Below are 18,226 nucleotides of genomic sequence, written 5' to 3'. Positions count from 1 at the left end.
TCCTTGAACAGTGCTGGTGGGAATGTAAACTGGTACTGCTGCTTTGGAAAACAATCTGGCACTTGCTCAAATAATTAAACATAGTATTACCATATGACTCTGCTATTCAACACCTAAGTATATACCCAAGAGAAATGAAAAAAAAAATGTCCAAACAAAAACTTGTACATGAATGTTTTCAGCAGTTTATTTGTAAAAGCCAAAAGTTGGAAACAACCAAAAATGTCTGTCAACAGATAAATGAATAAATAATAGTGGTTTCTCCATACAATGGACTATTATTTGGCCTTAAAAAAGAATGAATACATGCTGCAGCATGGATGAACCTTGAAAACACTATGAAAGAAGAAAAGTCAGAAGAGATAGTCACAAAAGACTATCTCTCTATCATATGAGTCTGTGTATATGAAAGTTTAGGGAAATCTTTTGAGATAGAAAATAGATTAATGGTTGCTTGGGGCTGGGAGGCAGGACAGTGATTAAGGGAGTGATAGCTAAAGATTATGGGGTTCCTTCTTGAGATGTTGAAAACGTTCTAACATTTACTGTGGTGATGGTTGCACATATCTGAGAGTATATGAGAAACCGTTGAATTGTATAATTTAAGTGTGTGAATTATATGGCTTATGAATTACATCTCAACAAAGCTGCTTAAATAAAAGAATAGGCTACCCCAAAAGTATATATAGTTATCATCAAATTTATCAGGAAGGGACCAGACATTTATAGGTGGCATTTCTTTTAGCCTACCCTCCCCATCTCATTTCCCCTTTGCACCCCAAACTTGAAGCAGGAGATTCAACAGCATATTGTCCTGCCAGTACTTTTTTTTTTTTTTTAGTTTTTTTAAGATTTTATTTCTCAGTTAGAGAGAGAGAGCACAAGCAGGGGAAGGGACAGTCAGAGGGAGAAGCAGGCTCCCCACTGAGCAAGGGGCCTGATGCGGGACTTGATCCCAGGACTCTGGGATCATGACCCGAGCTGAAGGCAGACACCCAACCAACTGAGCCACCCAGGTGTCCCCTGCCAGTATTCTTTAGAGTCATTACAACCTGCAGTCTGACTCCAGCCTAAAGAGAAGGATGTTGGGAGAAAGGATTTCTCTAAACCATGGCTCATACCAAGCATAGGACTTGCAATCAATCAGTGGTAAAGCACCCAGGAGGCAACTGGCTAGAAAAGCTTCTCTCAGTAGTTCATCCTCTCCTGGAGGAGTGAAATAACCTTTTTGTCACAAGTCTATTACAAGTACAGTGGCATCTGAAATTAGATTGCTCTGACTTCTAAACAGACATGCCCTTTCAGAGCACAAATATTGGTGCTCTGGAGGAGGCCAGTGCAGCCTGTGTAGTTGACATGTTTGAAGACATCTGTGTAGAACAATTGTTCCAGAGGCTTGCACCTAGCATGTTGTATTGCTGCAGAATGTATTGCATAGTTGGAGAGTGTGCTAAATAATTCATTTTAATTGTAAACATTTCATTCGCAAAAAAACAAAAGATCCAATCTCTTTTTCCCATCATTGGTAGTTCTGAACATTAGATTTTTTTTTTTTTTACCATAAGGTCAAAATGAACCTAAGTATATGATTGTGAATGGACAAAATGGTGACATAATTGAGTATTGGCAAGTTATTTTTTCCATTTTCATTAGTGTGTGAATTTTTAATATTAATATGGTGACATAAAACATTAAAGGAAGTCAACTCCGTAATATAATTTATGGCAAATATAAATAAATCTAGTAAATCTTTTTTTACAATGCCAGCACTTAGCTTTTTTTTAAACAAGAATTGAATTTATTTTTGATCACAACTGAGTAGTGTCTATCATTTTATCATACAGTAGTTGGATCTGTTCACTCAACTTTTCTAATTGATTCTACATGCAAGTGCATGTTGTTGTTTTTTTTAAGATTTTATTTATTTATTTGAGACTGACAGAGAGAGCACAAGCTGGAGGGGGAAAGGCAGAGAGAGAGAGAGAAGCAGACTCCCCACTGAGCAGGGAGCCCAATATGAGGGTCAATCCCAGGACCCTGGGATCATGGCCTGAGCTGAAAGCAGACCATTAACTGACTGAGCCACCCAGGTGCCCCCAAGTGCATGTTTTTAATGTTGTCTGTACTATTCTTGTGTGTTTGTTATCAAAATATGTTTAATTTAAAAAATTAGTTAACAAGTTTCAAATTCTCAAATTGACACTATTATGCTGATACCACACAAATCCCATTAAAATGGATAGTCATTTAATTATTAATATCAGTAATCATGTTACAACCCAATAAGAGTTTTCCTGTTAATTATTCTCCACCAGCTAGCTTCAATAGTATGGGCCCCTAGAAGATGACTGGGAATTTTGTGAGTAGTTTTTGGGTTGTCACAATGTTAGGGGGATGTTAGTAGGCCAGTAGGTTCCAACCCTTGTCTTTATACCTGCCATCAGTGCTTGGTGCTTCGAACTCCCAAACTTCTCAGAGGTCTAGAGGACATATTCACTTTTGCAAGCATTTTACATTGTGGCTTCTTTTCTTTTGCCAAGTCAGCTATCACTTATCTGTCAGCATTGACTTCTAAACATTTGTTGAACTTTTTTATCCTATGTTTTCTTTCCCATTCTCTCTTTCATAGTGGGTTTCTGTCCTTTTTTTTTTTTTTAATTCCTTTACTGTCTGTCCAGTGTTTTCAAAGGCCAAGTGGTCACCAACTGATGAATCTGCTATGCTTAACAGCTCAGTGGGAGATAGCTCCTCTTAGAGGATATGGCAAATATTTTAGGTAGTTTGGCTATTATGTAGACTAGCTGGTGTCCTGGCAGTTAGTGCCTAGTTGGGGCTAGATCTGCTAAGCACATTGCCATTTCTGAGACCACCCAAAATGCCAATGGTACTTAGAGTTACCAGTTCATTCTAACCTTGCATTAACTCATTGTAAACAGTATGTTAGACAATTAACATTTTCTATGGCTGAGAGTAATTTGTAATCTTACTCATTACTCTTTCTCAGGCTGAGTTTTTGGAAACTGATTTGCATTCAGAAGTAACAGTAAAAACAGTATGATGGCTCCTTATCATTAAAAGGAAAACACTGGATTTTTTTCATTCCTAACATTCAGCTTTGCTACATGGTTTTTCTTCATATTAACAGATTTTTTGGTAAAAGGCCTCAGTGGGATTGTAGAGGGGCATCAAATTTGAATGAACTTCATCAGCTATTAAGTGACATAATGATCAGAAGATTGAAGACTGATGTTTTAACCCAGCTGCCCCCTAAAGTCAGACAGCGTATTCCCTTTGATCTTCCATCAGCAGCTGCCAAGGTGAGAATGCTTGTTTGATTCAAAGTCTTACTTTAAGTCATTTTAATGAAAGATTGCACATACTGATTTTTCATAGAAGGCAAAGTCTGTTTTCTTAAAATAGGATTAATTAATAGAACATATGGATTGGCTTTGTATCATTTCAAGAAGAGAACAGGAAGAATTTAACTTTAGTCATCAAATGTGAAAAGATTCAGTATCCTACTGATTTAAAAAAAAAATACTTCTGCTCAATATAGAATAAAAGCACTTCAACTGCAACGAAGATTTAGTATTAAGAATTCTAAGTATCTGTAGGGTGTAAAGCCCAATAATTAGGATGCGAAGTTGTGTTTCTTGCTCTAGGATTTTTTTCAAGTATGAGCTATCTTCTAGAATAACTTGGATATAGCCTTCTTCTTGAGATCTGAAAACTCTATGATCATGTTGGAAGAGGTGAAGGTCTATATATTAGAAAGTCAAATTGTATTTTACCTAATCCTTATCTACATATACTTTTAGGGAGTACAGTGCTTATATTTTCTCTGAAATTTCTTTAAATCTGGACAGGACTTTGTTGACAAAGACTATTTCATTGTTTTATCTTGAAAGATTGAGGAGACATTTTATAAACATTGGCAATATGTTATTGGTAAAATAGGAATAATTTGATTTTCTTTATCCACCATTTTAGCATTAGAAAGAAAAATAAAAGTGTCAGTATATGATTATATTATATTTTTATTTAGCAAATATTCCTCATGCTTATTTAAATGAAATCATATCTTGTTATGAAAGTACTTTGCTATCATACACATTTTCACTGTTTCCTTTCTTATGTATGCAAGTTTTTATTTTTACTTTACAAAATGTTTTTTCTTAAGGGAAAGCTCTAATTGTTTGATTTATGACGTTAGCAAAAGGCTTGGCTTTCACCCACAGCTTTTCATTGGTTTCTGTCTTTGGTGTGAACATGTGACTGACCTATCTCCATATTGATGTTTTTAAGTGAACACATTGGTATCCTTGGGAATTTGTTTTCATATCTTTACAAAGAAAAAAGAAAACAAGTAGGACAAAATATTGCATTAATTGTTCTGTTCTTTTTTTTTAAGATTTAATTTATTTAGTTAGTGGAGAGATAGCACGAAGTGGGGGAGGAGCAGAGGGGCAGGTAAAAGTAGAGGGAAAGAATCCCAAGCTGACTTACCACTGAGTGCCAAGCCTGACTTGGAGCTGTATCTCATAACCCTGAGATCATGACCTGAGCCGAAATCAAGAGTCAGATGTTTAATCTGAGCCACCCAGCGCCCTTGTTCTTCTGTTCTTTATGTCATATTTCTAAGCATTGTTATTTTCTCCCACATAGGAATTGAATACCAGCTTTGAAGCGTGGGAAAAATTAATGAGAGCTCCAAATTCAGGTGCCACCGAGACTGTCATGGGGTTGATTACCCGCATGTTTAAACAAACTGCTATTGCCAAGGTACTCATTGCTGGGACAGCATATGTTTCTCTTGATACAAATTATTTGATGTATTTTAATGCTTTTATTTAAGCAGCTTGTTTGCATACTGTAACATGTCTTTGCCATTTAATTCTTTGATATTGAAAAATTCAGACATATTCAAAGTAAACAACGGTATAATGGACACCATTATATCTGTCCATATATTGATCTTTTCCAAAATATGGGTACACTTTGATGAGGGAATATAATATGCTTTACACGTTCTCATTTAAAGGACATACATATATTCATCTTTGTCATCAGATTTTTCCGTGGTTTTTGCTACATAATTGCTACAAATAATGTTTTTTATTTAAGTCAATCCTTTTTAATTGGTATTATGTTTCTAGTTCCCTACAGAGATAGATGTGTTCATATTCTTTTTGTGTAAAAGTGAAAATTAGAGGTATTAGAGTTTTTAAATCTCAGTGTGAATATAAAGTAGATTCATCACACGTTCTTGTTTTTACTAGCATGGTAGAACTTAGACATGCTAATGAGTGTTACTTCTTTCAATTCTGAAATTTTTTTATATAAGATAATTTTTTAAGTGAGGTATATTGAGGTATAATTCACATTCAGTGAAATTTGTCCTTTTAAAATACTTAGCTTGATGAGGTTTGACAAATACATAGAGTAAATCATCAGTACAATCAAGGTAAAGAATATTTCCATTTGCCCAAAAAGTTTCCTGATACACCTGCCCTCTGCACTCAGCAGTCACAGATCTACTTTCTATAACTGTAGTTTTACATTTTCCTGAATGTTGCAAAAACAGAATCATAGGGTATGTACTCTTGCGTGTCTGGCTTCTTTCATTTACCATAAAGCTTTTGAATATTGATCCATGTTTTGCATATGTCATTAGTTTCTCCATTTTTATATCTGAGTAATGTTCCAGTGTATGAATATATAACAACTTTTTTCCCTCCACCAGTTAATGGCCATTTGGGATCTTATCAATTTGGGCCATTATCAGTAAAACTATTAGAATCATTCATGTACAGGTCTTTGTATGGACAGATTTTCATTTCCCTTGAGTAAATAACTGGGAATGGGACTATTGGGTCATATTGGAGACACAGATTAAATTTTATAAAAAGCTGCCAAATTGTTTTTCAAGTACTGTACCATTTTGCATTCTTAGTAGCAACGTATGAGTGTTCCAGTGGTTCTGCATCTTTGTCAGCACTTGGTATTGTCAGTCTTTTTAATTTTAGCTGTTTTCCAGGGTATGTACTGGTATCTCATTGTCATTTTAATTTGCCTTCTCCTAATGTCTAATGATAGCATATTTTCATGTGTCTATATCCATAATAGACATCATATATCTGTTTTATATATATATATATATGTATATATATAGTCTGGGGAGGCCATATTTATATTGGATTATAAGAGGTTTTTTTTTAAGATTTATTTATTTTAGCAAGAAAGAGAGTGGGGGGGTAGTGGAAGGGGCAAAAGTAGTGGGAGAGAGAATCTCAAGCAGACTCCCCACTGAGCATGGAGCCCAACATGGAGCTTGATCCCACGACTCTGAAATCATGACCTGAGCTGAAATCAAGAATCAGGTGCTCAACTGATAGCCAATCAGGCACCCCAGAGCTCTTTATATATTTTAGAAACAAGTCCTCTAACATATAGGTCTTTTCCAAATATTTCTTTCGAGTCTATATATTCCATTTTATTTTCTTGACATTGTCTTTAAAAGAACAGAAGGCTTGAATTTTGGAACAGTCCAGTTTTTATTTTTTCTTTCATGTTTTCTGCTATTGAGTCCTAATTAATTTTTGCTTATTCCAAGTTCCCAAAGATCTTCTACTGTGTTTTCTTCTAAAAGTGCTATATCCTTAGGTTATATAGGTAAGTCAAGAACTATTTTGAGTTAATTTTTTTATGTGATACAAAGCCAAGGATAGAGATTTAGTTATTTTGTTTTGGTTTGAGTAGGTTTTGTTTGATTATTTGTTTTGCTTATGGATTTTCAATTTTCAATTGACAGTCATTGGAAACCATTTTTCTCTCATTGATTCACCTTAGCACCTTCATAAAAAATCATTTGGTTATATATGTATGGATCTTTTTCTGAACTCTGGTCTGTTCCACTGACCATTACATCTCATTTGACAGAATTCTAAAGTATCTGGTTACAGTACCTTTCTAATAAAGCTTGAAATCACATGGTATTCACTCCTACTTTATTTCTGTCTATTGTAGGTCCTTTGCTTTTCCTTATGTGGTTTATAATTAGCTTCTTAAGTATGTACACTTTTGATTGGAATTGTGTTGAATCTATAAATTCATTTGGAAGAATTGACTTCTTAATAGTATTGAATTTCCTGATCCATGGTAGGAATGTCTTCTTTCATTTCTCCCAGCCATGTTTTCTAGTTTCATTGAATACATTTTGCTAGATTTGCTCTAGTCATTTCATATATTTTTATGCACTTGTAAATATTTCTTTTTCTATTTAAATTCAGTTAATTAACATATACTGTATTATTAGTTTCAGAGTTAGAGTTCAGTGATTCATCAGTCTTATATAATACCCAGTGCTCATTATATCACATGCCCTCCTTAATGTTCATCTCCCAGTTACCCATCCCCCCACACCCCTCCCCTCCAGCAACCCTCAGTTTATTTCCTATGATTAAGAGTCTTTTATGGTTTGTCTCCCTCTCTGATTTTGTCTTGTTTTATTTTTCCCTCCCTTCCCCTATGATCCTCTGTTTTGTTTCTTAAATTCCATATATGAGTGAGATCATATGATAATTGTCTTTCTATGATTGACTTATTTCACTTAGCATAATACCCTCTAGTTACATCCACATCGTTGCAAATGGCAAGATTTCATGTTTTTTAGTGGCTAAGTAGTATTCCATTGTATACATGTACCACATCTTCTTTATCCATTCATCTGTCGATGGACATCTGGGCACTTTCTATAGTTTGGCTATTGTGGACATTGCTGCTATAAACACTGGGGTGCAGGTGCCTTTCAAATCACTACATTTGTATCTTTGGGGTAAATTCCTAGTAGGGCATTGCTGGATTGTAGGGCATCTCTGTTTTCAACTTTTTGAGGAACCTCCATACTGTTTTCCAAAGTGGCTACTTTTCCACTTGCATTTCCACCAACTGTGTAAGAGGGTTCCCTTTTCTCCACATCCTTACCAACATCTGTCATTTCCTGAGTTGTTCATTTTAGCCATTCCCACTTGTGTGAGGTGGTATGCTGCCTATGTTCTCCTCTAGGATTTTGATGGATTCCTTTCTCACAGTTAGGTCTTTCATCCATTTTGAGTCTATTTTTGTGTATGGTTTAAAGAAATGGTCCAGTTTCATTCTTGTGCTTGTGCCTGTCCAGTTTTCCTAACACCATTTGTTGAAGAGACTGTCTTTTTCCGATTGGATATTTTTTCCTGCTTTGTTGAAGATTAGTTGACCATAGAGTTGAGGGTTCATTTCTGGGTTCTCTATTCTGTTCCATTGATCTATGTATCTGTTTTTGTGCCATTACCATACTGTCTTGATGATTACAGCTTTGTAATAGAGCTTGAAGTCCAGCATTGAGATGCCATCAGTTTTGTTTTCTTTTTCAACATTCCTTTGGCTATTTGGGGTCTTTTGTGGTTCCGTACAAATTTTAGGATTATTTGTTACAGCTCTGTGAAAAGAGCTGATGGTATTTTGATAGGGATCTCACTGAACATATAGATGGCTCTAGGTTGCATAGACATTTTCACAGTATTTGTTCTTCCAATCCATGAGCATGGAAGGTTTTTCCATTTCTTTGTGTCTTCCTCAGTTTCTTTCATGAGTGTTCTATAGTTTTCTGAGTACAGATCCTTTGCCTCTTTGGTTAGGTTTTTCCTAGGTATCTTATGGTTTTGGGTGTAGTTGTAAATGGGATCGACTCCTTAATTTCTCTTTCTTCTAATTGTTAGTGTATAGAAAAGCACCTGATTTCTGTGCATTGATTTTATATCCTGCCACTTTACTGAATTCCTGTATGAGTTCTGGCAGTTTTGGGGTGGAGTCTTTTGGGTTTTCCACATAGAGTTTCATGTCATCTGTGAAAAGTGAGAGTTTGACTTCTTCTTTGCCAGTTTGGATGCCTTTTATTTCTTTTTGTTGTCTGATTGCTGAGGCTAGGACTTCTAGTACTGTGTTGAACAACAGTCGTGATAGTGGACATCCCTGCCATGTTCCTGACCTTAGGGGAAAAGCTCTCAGTTTTTTCCCATTGAGAATGGTATTTGCTGTGGGCTTTTTGTAGATGGCTTTTAGGTATGTTCCCTCTATCCCTACACTCTGAAGAGTTTTAATCAAGAAAGGAGGCTGTACTTTGTCAAATGCTTTTTCTGCATTTATTGAGAGGATCATATGATTCTTTTCCTTTCTTTTATTAATATAGTGTATCACATTGATTTGCAGATTTTGAACCACCCTTGCAGCCCAGGAATAAATCCCACTTGGTTGTGGTGAATGGTCCTTTTAATGTACTGTTGGATCCTATTGGCTAGTATTTTGGTGAGAATTTTTACATCCATGTTCATCGGGGATGTTGGTCTGTAATTCTCCTTTTTGGTGGGGTCTTTGGTTTTGAATCAAAGTAATGCTGGTCTTGCCAAAAGAGTTTGGAAATTTGCCTTCCATTTCTATTTTTTGAAACAGGTTCAGAAGAATAGGTATTAACTCTTCTTTAAATGTTTGGTAGAATTCACCTGGGAAGCCATCGAGCCCTGGACTCTTGTTTTTTGGGAGATTTTTGATTACTGCTTCAATTTCCGTGATGGTTATGGGTCTGTTCAAGTTTTCTTCTTCCTCTTCTTTAAGTTCTGGTTGTTTATATGTTTCTAGGAATACATCCATTTCTTCCAGATTTCCTAATTTGTTAGCATATAGTTGCTCATACTATGTTCATATAATTGTTTGTATTTCTAAAGTGTTGGTTGTGATCTCGCCTCTTTCATTCATATTAATTTTCATGTTAATTTTGGTCCTTTCTCTTTTCTTTTTGGTAAGTCTGGCCAGGGGTTATCGATCTTATTCTTTCAAAGAACTAGCTCCAGTTTCGTTGATCTGTTCTACTGTTCTTTTGGTTTCTTTTTCATTGATTTCTGCTCTAATCTTTATTATTTTTCTTCTCCTGCTGGGTTTAGGCCTTATTTGCTGTTCTTTCTCCAGCTCCTTTAGGTGTAGGTTTAGGTTGTGTATCTGAGACCTTTCTTGTTTCTTGAGAAAGGCTTGTATCGCTATATACTTCCCTCTTAGGACTATCTTTGCTGCATCCCAAAGATTTTGAACAGTTGTGTTTTCATTTTCATTTGTTTCCATGAATTTTTTTAATTCTTCTTTAATTTCCTGGTTGACCCATTCATTCTTTAGTAGGATGCTCTTTAGCCTCCATGTATTTTAGTTCTTTCCGACTTTCCTCTTGTGATTGAGTTCCAGTTTCAAAGCATTGTTGTCTGAAATTATGCAGGAAATGATCCCAATCTTTTGTGATCTGTTCTGGAGAATATTCCATGTGCACTTGAGAAGAATGTGTATTCTGTTGCTTCGGGATGGAATGTTCTGAATATATCTGTGAAGTCCATCTGGGCTAGTGTGTCAGTTAAAGCCTTGTTTCCTTGTTGATCTTTTGCTTAGATGATCTGTTGATTGCTGTAAGTGGGGTGTTAAAGCCCCCTACTATTATTGTATTGCTATCAATGTGTTTCTTTAATTTTGTTATTAATTGGTTTATATAATTTGTTGCTCCCATATTAGGGGCATAAATATTTATAATTGTTAGATCGTCTTGTTGGATAGACCCTTTAGTTACGATATAGTGTCCTTCCTCATCTATTACAGTCTTTAGTTTAAAATCTAATTTACCTGATATAAGGATTGCCACCCCAGCTCTCTTTTGGTGTCCATTAGCATGATAAACAGTTTTCTACTACCCTGACTTTCAATCTGGAGATGTCTTTGGGTCTAAAGGAGTCTCTTGCAGACAGCATGTGAATGGGTCTTGCTTTTTTATGCTATCTGATACCCTGTGTGTTTTGGTTGGAGAATTTAGGCCATTTACATTCAGAGTAACTATTGGAAGATATGAATTTAGTGCCACTGTATTACCTGTAAGTCCCTGTTTCTGTAGATTGTCTTTGTTCCTTTCTGGTCTGTGCTACTTTTGGGCTCTCTCTTCGCTTAAAGGATCCCCTTTAATATTTCTTGCAGGACTGGTTTAGTGATCACAAATTCTTTTAGTTTCTGTTTGTCCTGTAAACATTTTATTTCTCCTTCTATTTTGAATGACAGCCTTGATGGATAAAGTATTCTTGGCTGCATATTTTTCTCATTTAGCACCCTGAATATATCATGCCATTCCTTTCTGGCCTGCCAGGTCTCTGTGGATAGGTCTGCTGCCAGTCTAATGTTTCTACCCTTTTAGGTTAGGGACCTCTTGTCCCAAGCTGCTTTCAGGATTTTCTCTTTGTCTCTGAAATTTGCAAGCTTCACTCTTAGATGTCTAGTGTTGACCTATTTTTATTGATTTTGAGGGACATTCTCTGTGCCTCCTGTACTTGAATGCCTGTTTCCTTACCCAGATTAGGTATGTTCTCCACTGTAATTTTCTCCAATGTGCCCTCTGCCCCTCTCTCTCTTTTCTCTTCTTCTGGGATCCCAATTATTCTAATATTGTTTCACTTTATGGTATCGCTGATCTCTCAGATTCTCCCCCTCGTGATCCAGTAGTTGTTTATCTGTCTTTTACTCAACTTCCTTATTCTCCATCATTTTGTCTTCTATATCACTAATTCTCTCTTCTGCCTCATTTATCCTAGCGTTTAGAGCCTCCATCTTTAATTGCATCTCATTAATAGCCATTTTAATTTCAACTAGATTAGTTTTTAGTTCTTTTATTTCTCTAGAAAGGGATTCTCTAGTGTCTTCTATGCTTTTTTCTTTTCTTTTTTTTAAAGATTTATTTATTTATTTATTTATTTATTTGAGAGAGAGAATGAGATAGAGAGAGAGAGCATGAGAGGGGGATGGTCAGAGGGAGAAGCAGACTCCCTGCTGAGCAGGGAGCCTGATGCGGGACTCGATCCCGGGACTCCAGGATCATGACCTGAGCCGAAGGCAGTTGCTTAACCAACTGAGCCACTCTGAACAAAACAGAGCAATACACTGGATCCTGTGTGTATTTTGGTCTGTTTGCTAGAAAACTAGATCCCAAAATTGTAAAGAAAGAAAAACTTATATATGCACAAAAGTATAATTAAGTGCAGTGAAAGGATAGAATGTAAGAGTAAAAATGAAAATTACAAAGTCAAAAACAAAAGGAAAATATAAAAAGACAGGTGAAGAGAACAGAGCAATACATTATATCCTAGATGTATTTTATTCTGTTTTTTAAAAGAAACTACATCCCAAAATTGTAAAGAAAGAGAAGCTTATATACATACAAAAATAAAATTAAATACAATGAAAGGATAGGATATAACTGTAAAAGTGAAAATTAAAAAATACTTTAAAAAAGGTGTTGATAAAATAAGAAATTGGTTGAAAAGGAACAAAATTAAAATTGAAAGACTAAAGAATCATGAGGGAAAAAAACATGAATTCTATATACAGTTTTCCCCTAGTGCTGGAGTTTTGCAGTTCTGTGTGATTGGTAAACTTGGTCTTAGCTGGATGTTCTTGCTGATCTCGGGGTGGGGCCTGTTGCGCTGATTATCAGGTGTCTTTGCCCAGGCAGAGATTGACCGTCCTTACTAGTGGACTGGGCTAAGTGTAAGTGGCTGCAGATTGCTCTATGTGGCTTTTGTTCCCTGAAGGCTTTCCACGCTTCTTTAGAGGATGGAGTGAAAATGGTGGCCTCCCAATCTCCAGCCCCTGAGCCAAAACCTTCCACCCTCCCACTCCTTAGTGTGCCCTCACGGAATAGCAGTCAATCACTCCTGTCTCCCTCATCTCCATCCGCACTCACCCAGCCTGTGACAGACCATTTCTGTCTCAGGCATATGACCCCCTTCCAGTCTCCAAACTTTGCAGACTCCTGCAGTGCACATCCATGCCACTCCTCCAGTGGGGGTGGGGGGAGGGGAGGGGAGATGGGTGAGTCTTGCCCCTGTTCTGCTGCTTGCTAGGCCAGTCGCCCAACTGTGCCTCGGTTTGTGGCTTATGGCAACACTGATCTGAAAACCCACTCCTGGGCTCGCTGATTGCACCGACTTCCCCGTCCGATGCCTGGGAACTCTGCCGCGTTCAGGCACCCCTCTTCTTTCTGTGACGCTGGGGATCCTGAAACCACACTGTCCCACCTAGGATTCTGCCTTGCTTTGCCACCTGAGCACCTTTCAGGTAGGGATGTCCCTCACGGGAGCAGACTTCTAAAAGTTCCAATTTTGTGCTCCGCTGCTATATCACTTTGTGGTAGCAAGCTTACAGAGGCTCCCTCCCTCCATGGTTTTTCTTCCATTATATTGCCTCAGATTCACTTCTCTGCACCTCCTACCTTGCCGAAAGTGGTTACTTTTCTATTTGTAGAATTGCAGGAGGTTTTTTTAGATCTCCAGTTGAGTTCACAGGTGTTCAGAATGACTTGATAGCTATCTAGCTGAATTCCAGGGACCAGACAAAACTAAGGTCTCCTACTCCTCCACCATCTTGGACAAATATCCTATAAATATTTCTTAAATTTAAATTTCTAATTTTTATTGCTAAATATAGAATTATTGTCTATTTTTGTTTATTGATTTTTTATCCTTTGACCTTACTGAACTCACTTATTAATTTTTATGGGTTTTTTGTAAATTTGGGGGGATTTTCTATATAACACATCTTTTTGTCTGCACATAAGAACACTTTATGCATGTAGTCTGTATATCTTTTATTTATTTTTATTGCCTAGCACAGTGAAGGAATGCAAATATAATTTTGAATAGAAGTGATAGGTTTGAGCAACTTTGCCTTGCTGCCATTCTTAGAGGGAAAGCTTTCAGCCTTTCCCTGTTAATAATGATGCTATCTTTAAGTTTTAACCCTTTTTTAGGTTCAGAAAATTTTCTTCTTTTATTGAATTTGTTGAGAGGAGAAATGAAACATATGAAAATTTTTTACCTGGTAGAGCAAGGTTAGGATGAGGGTGGTTACCATAAAAGTGGACCCCAAAAAATGGCTAAAATTTTAAGAAAGTTATAAAGACTGAGCACGGGCTATCAAGACTGTTCAGAATAACAGGGTATCTTAACACAGTAAGTCCACACTCACTCACAAGCTTTATTTCCTTTGGCGTCTACCAGGTGCTGCCTAGAAGATCATAGAGCAACCCTGTTAGTGGAGCACAAGCACAATACCCTATCTACTTCCAGAACCTTTTCTCATACTAAGTGAAATTGCTCCTGGGTGCTGATTCATAACAAAAGCTGTCTGCCCTGCAGGCTAGGAAGAAAACCCTAATGAAATTAGGACCTTGGACTGTTATAAGACAAAGATCCATCAATGCTGGAGGAGAGGCATGAAACTCTGTCCTGCCTAGGACTATCCACAGACATAGTGTGGTGTCAGGGAGAGAGGCAGAAACTCCAGGAAAGTGCCACCTTTAAGTCTTAGCTGGATCAAGAGGCCTGCCTTACATTGAATTGGTTCTAGAGACTGAAGATATGCCCTGCCCAGAGCTTGACATGGAGAAACCATCAAGATAAGTCTACCCCTGGGGGAGAGAAACACTGTGTATAGGGCAGGCATGCAGGAACTACTGGAAGCTGAGAATGCCACTGGAATACTTAGAAAAAAACCCATGGCATACATTATCACAAGGTAGAAGTATTCTGTTGCTGGGGGAGTTCAAAGTTTGTAGTGTACTAAAGGTAAATGTAACAAAAAGAGAATCTAAATACAAGGGAACCTAAATAAAACTCAGTATTGACTAGATTGTCTCCTTCCCACACTGTCATCCTGACCCAAAAAAAAAAAAAAAAGCCCATTTCTGGGTGTGTAAATATCAATTATCTCAGACTGTCCTGTTCTTTACACATAATTTCTAGCACATAATAGAAATTATGAAATAAACAAAAAAGAAACTTTAAGAAACTAATCCATTCTCAAAAGATAAAGCAATCAATAAAGCCTAGATAAATGGTCATTGATAAATGACCTACACTGTAGAACTATTAGACAAGGGCTTTTAGGAAGCTATGAATAGTGTTATATGATCTAGTAGCAAAGATAAACAATATGCATGAAAAGGTGGGAATTTCAGAAGAAATATGAATATTTTAAAGACAGTAAAATGGAAATGCTAGAAATAAAAAAACAGAATCTAAAAAAATTAATCAGCTTATAAGCCAATAGAGAAGATGAAATGTAATCATAAAAAATCTAAATGTCCTGGGTATTTATCTGAGAGAAATGAAAACTTAGGTTTACACAGACTCCTTTATGGGAATTTATTTATAATAGCCAAAAACTGGGAAATAATCCAGATGTCCTTAAATTGTAGTATATCCATATAATGGAATACTCAAGAGGAATGAACTATTGATAAGCATGACAAATTGGATAAATCTAAAGGCATTACACTGATTGAAAGAAGCCAGCCTCAAAAAGTTTTCACGTATCATGACACCATATTTATAACATTTTCAAAACAATGGAATTTTAGTGATAGAAATAATTATTATACAAATGTCATTTTCCTGGTCACGATATTGTACTATGGCCATGTAGGAAATGATCATTAGGGAAGCTACGTTAAGGTTATGCAGGAACTCTATTATTTTTTGCAACTGCTGATATGTCTAAAATTATTTTATAATAAAAAGTTTTAAAATGTACATATAGTGGATATAATATGGTAACCTAATGTAGAAAACACTCTAAGTTAATCCAAAAGAAGGCAGAAAAGAAAGGAAAGGAACAAAGAACAGATGGGTCAGTCAGAAGACAACAAGATGTTAGGTTTTAATCTAGTTCTATCAATAATTACATTAAATGTGAATGATCTCAACCCACCAAGTATATGGTAAGAAGTATCATATTGCATAAATCATGATATCTGCAAAAAGTTCTTTTTAAGTATGAAGGCTGAAAGTTGAAAATAAATGGATGAACAAAGATATACCATGCAAACAATAATCAAAGGAAAGCTGAAGTAGAACTGTAATATTAGATAATGTAGACTTCAGAACAAAGATTATTACCAGGATTAGAAGAAATTTATAGATCACTAAGATGACAGCATAGGTTGTTCCTGACTTTGCTTCCCCTCACAAGAACAATAACTAAAACTATTCAGGAAGAAGATACCCCTAGGAGAATACTAGAACACAAGGGTGAAACTGAGACATGACCCTGCACCCTAAAACCAAAACAGACTACATTACTAGGGTAAGAGTAGTGGCTACATGTTGACCCTGTTGCCATGCCCCTAGGCCAGTGTAGCACCACTCAGAGAGATCCCACCCTGGGCCTCTGGCTCCTCCAGCAGGAAAAGAAAATCCATGGAGAAAAACCAGTACCACCACCCCACCCCACCCCACCACCTGGCATCATGGGTTGCTTTGCCAGAGCCACTATTCTGATCTTTATCCATGGGGATTGTAGGAGAGTTTGTGAGGCTCAACCACTGGGAAACTGACAGTGACAGAAAGGGGAAAGGAGATTGCAATAAGCAGCACATAAATCTTGGCAGACTGAGTTTGTACCTGCAGCACCCAATAATTATCCTATGGGATGACTTTGCTCGTGTGTAGAACCAAGTCAATGACATACTCTGACCAGGGAGCTTGGCACGGTGCAGATCTGCTTGATTCAGATCCTCATATGAGGATTTTTGCCAGCCCTACAGCCCAGTTTCCCCATGCCCAGGCAAGGAGGTGAGTCATACGCCCACTTGCTGTAGAGAATGTGTTCTGGCTACATCTGACCAGAGGAACTGGTGAAAACATCTGGAAGTTGTGAGGCATAGTAGTGCTCAAGCCTAGAGGCAAGTGGGCCAAGCTGTTTGCCCCCTGAGCAAAGCCAGTTCCAGGCATGAAGTTTCCTGTGCTATACACAGGCAGGGGCCTTAATTCATATTCAAGGCTGACAGTAGTTCCCAAACCCTCCCAGAGAACCTTTATGAGAAATTGAGAGTTGCCTGGAGCAGCCCCTCTCCTTCCAATTGAGGCAAGGGTGAGACTTAACTACACCTACCCACTCTGACTCCTGGTCTCATCTGACCACTAGGACTGGCGAGAACACGTGGAAGCTAAGTAGCCCTGAAGCATCCTAGCCGAGGGTAGGGAAAGCAGAGTTGACAGTTTGCAGGGCAAAGCCAGGGACCTGTTCAGGCAGAGAATATGGGTTATGGGTCAATTTGAGTTTAAGACAACAAAGAGATTTACTACCATTTTAGCTGCTTCTCCCATTGCACTCGGGCAGGGAAACTAATCTGTAGCCCCACCCGTTTACAGAATATAGCCTCCAGCCTACCGGACCGGGAAACCTTACAAGAACATACAGTATCTGCATAGCCCACCCAACAGCCCTGCTTATAGTGGCATTTGAACAGAGAATACAGCCTCTGGCTTTCCTCATCGGCACAATGAAACTGATGGCCTCACCTGACCAGTATATACTCTTGCCTGATTTGGGTCCCCAAACAATGAGCCTTCCAATCCCATCCTGCTGCCCTGGAAGGGCAGGGAAATTAATTCATAACCCCATCTATTACTGAACCAGACCTGATCATCTAGTCAGCCTGACCAGAGAATCCAGACAACTGTGGAGCCCATTCTACAGCCTCACTTGGGTAGAGAACCAAGCCAGCAGTCCTATCCAATTATTCTCAGCCAGTAGCCCACTCCCTTATCCTCAACCTCAGAGTTCAGTTTCCTTGCCACGTTCATTTATGATAAAACTATCTCTCAGCATACTAGGAATAGAAAGGGACTTTATTATCCGAATAAAAGGCATTTATGAAAAACTTAACAATTAACATTATACTTTATGCTCAAACACAGGATGCTGTTCCCTTAAAATCAGGAATACAAGAGAGTCTGTTCTCACCACTTCTGTTCAACACTGTTTGGTTCAACATTGTTCTTATAACTGTGTAATAAGGCTAGAAAAACAAATATAAGATATACAGATTGAAAAGGAATAAGTAGTTGTCTATATTTAGAGACAACATGATTGTCCACATGGAAAATCCAGGAACACTTCAAGCCACTAGAACTGAGTGAATTTATCAAGATCTCAGGATTCATGTTCAATATACAAAAATTATGTGTAGTTCTATATACCAGCAATGAAAAAATTGGAAGTTGAAATTTAAAAAATACAATTTACAATAACATCAATAAATGTAACCTTCTTTGGGATAAATTCAACAAAGTATATGCACTGAAAACTACAAAACATTATCTAGAGAATATAA

At 37.3% G+C, this 18,226-nt stretch overlaps 1 protein-coding gene across 8 annotated transcripts in view; it reads left to right on the top strand.

The window, feature by feature from the left end:
* Nucleotides 1-18,226, top strand: part of ZRANB3 (zinc finger RANBP2-type containing 3) — a 295,604-nt gene that overhangs the window by 213,784 nt on the left and 63,594 nt on the right. For all 8 annotated transcript variants that reach the window (XM_027590261.1, XM_027590262.1, XM_027590263.1 and 5 more), the window contains 2 exons: nt 3,146-3,317; nt 4,666-4,782. In XM_027590261.1, coding sequence (XP_027446062.1) covers nt 3,146-3,317; nt 4,666-4,782 — 289 coding nt within the window. The remainder of the gene's footprint in view (nt 1-3,145; nt 3,318-4,665; nt 4,783-18,226) is intronic.

This window comes from Zalophus californianus, chromosome 3 (genome assembly GCF_009762305.2).
Source record: "Zalophus californianus isolate mZalCal1 chromosome 3, mZalCal1.pri.v2, whole genome shotgun sequence".
NCBI classification, from domain to species: Eukaryota; Metazoa; Chordata; class Mammalia; order Carnivora; family Otariidae; genus Zalophus; species Zalophus californianus.
This window is presented reverse-complemented; position numbering and strand designations above follow the sequence as displayed.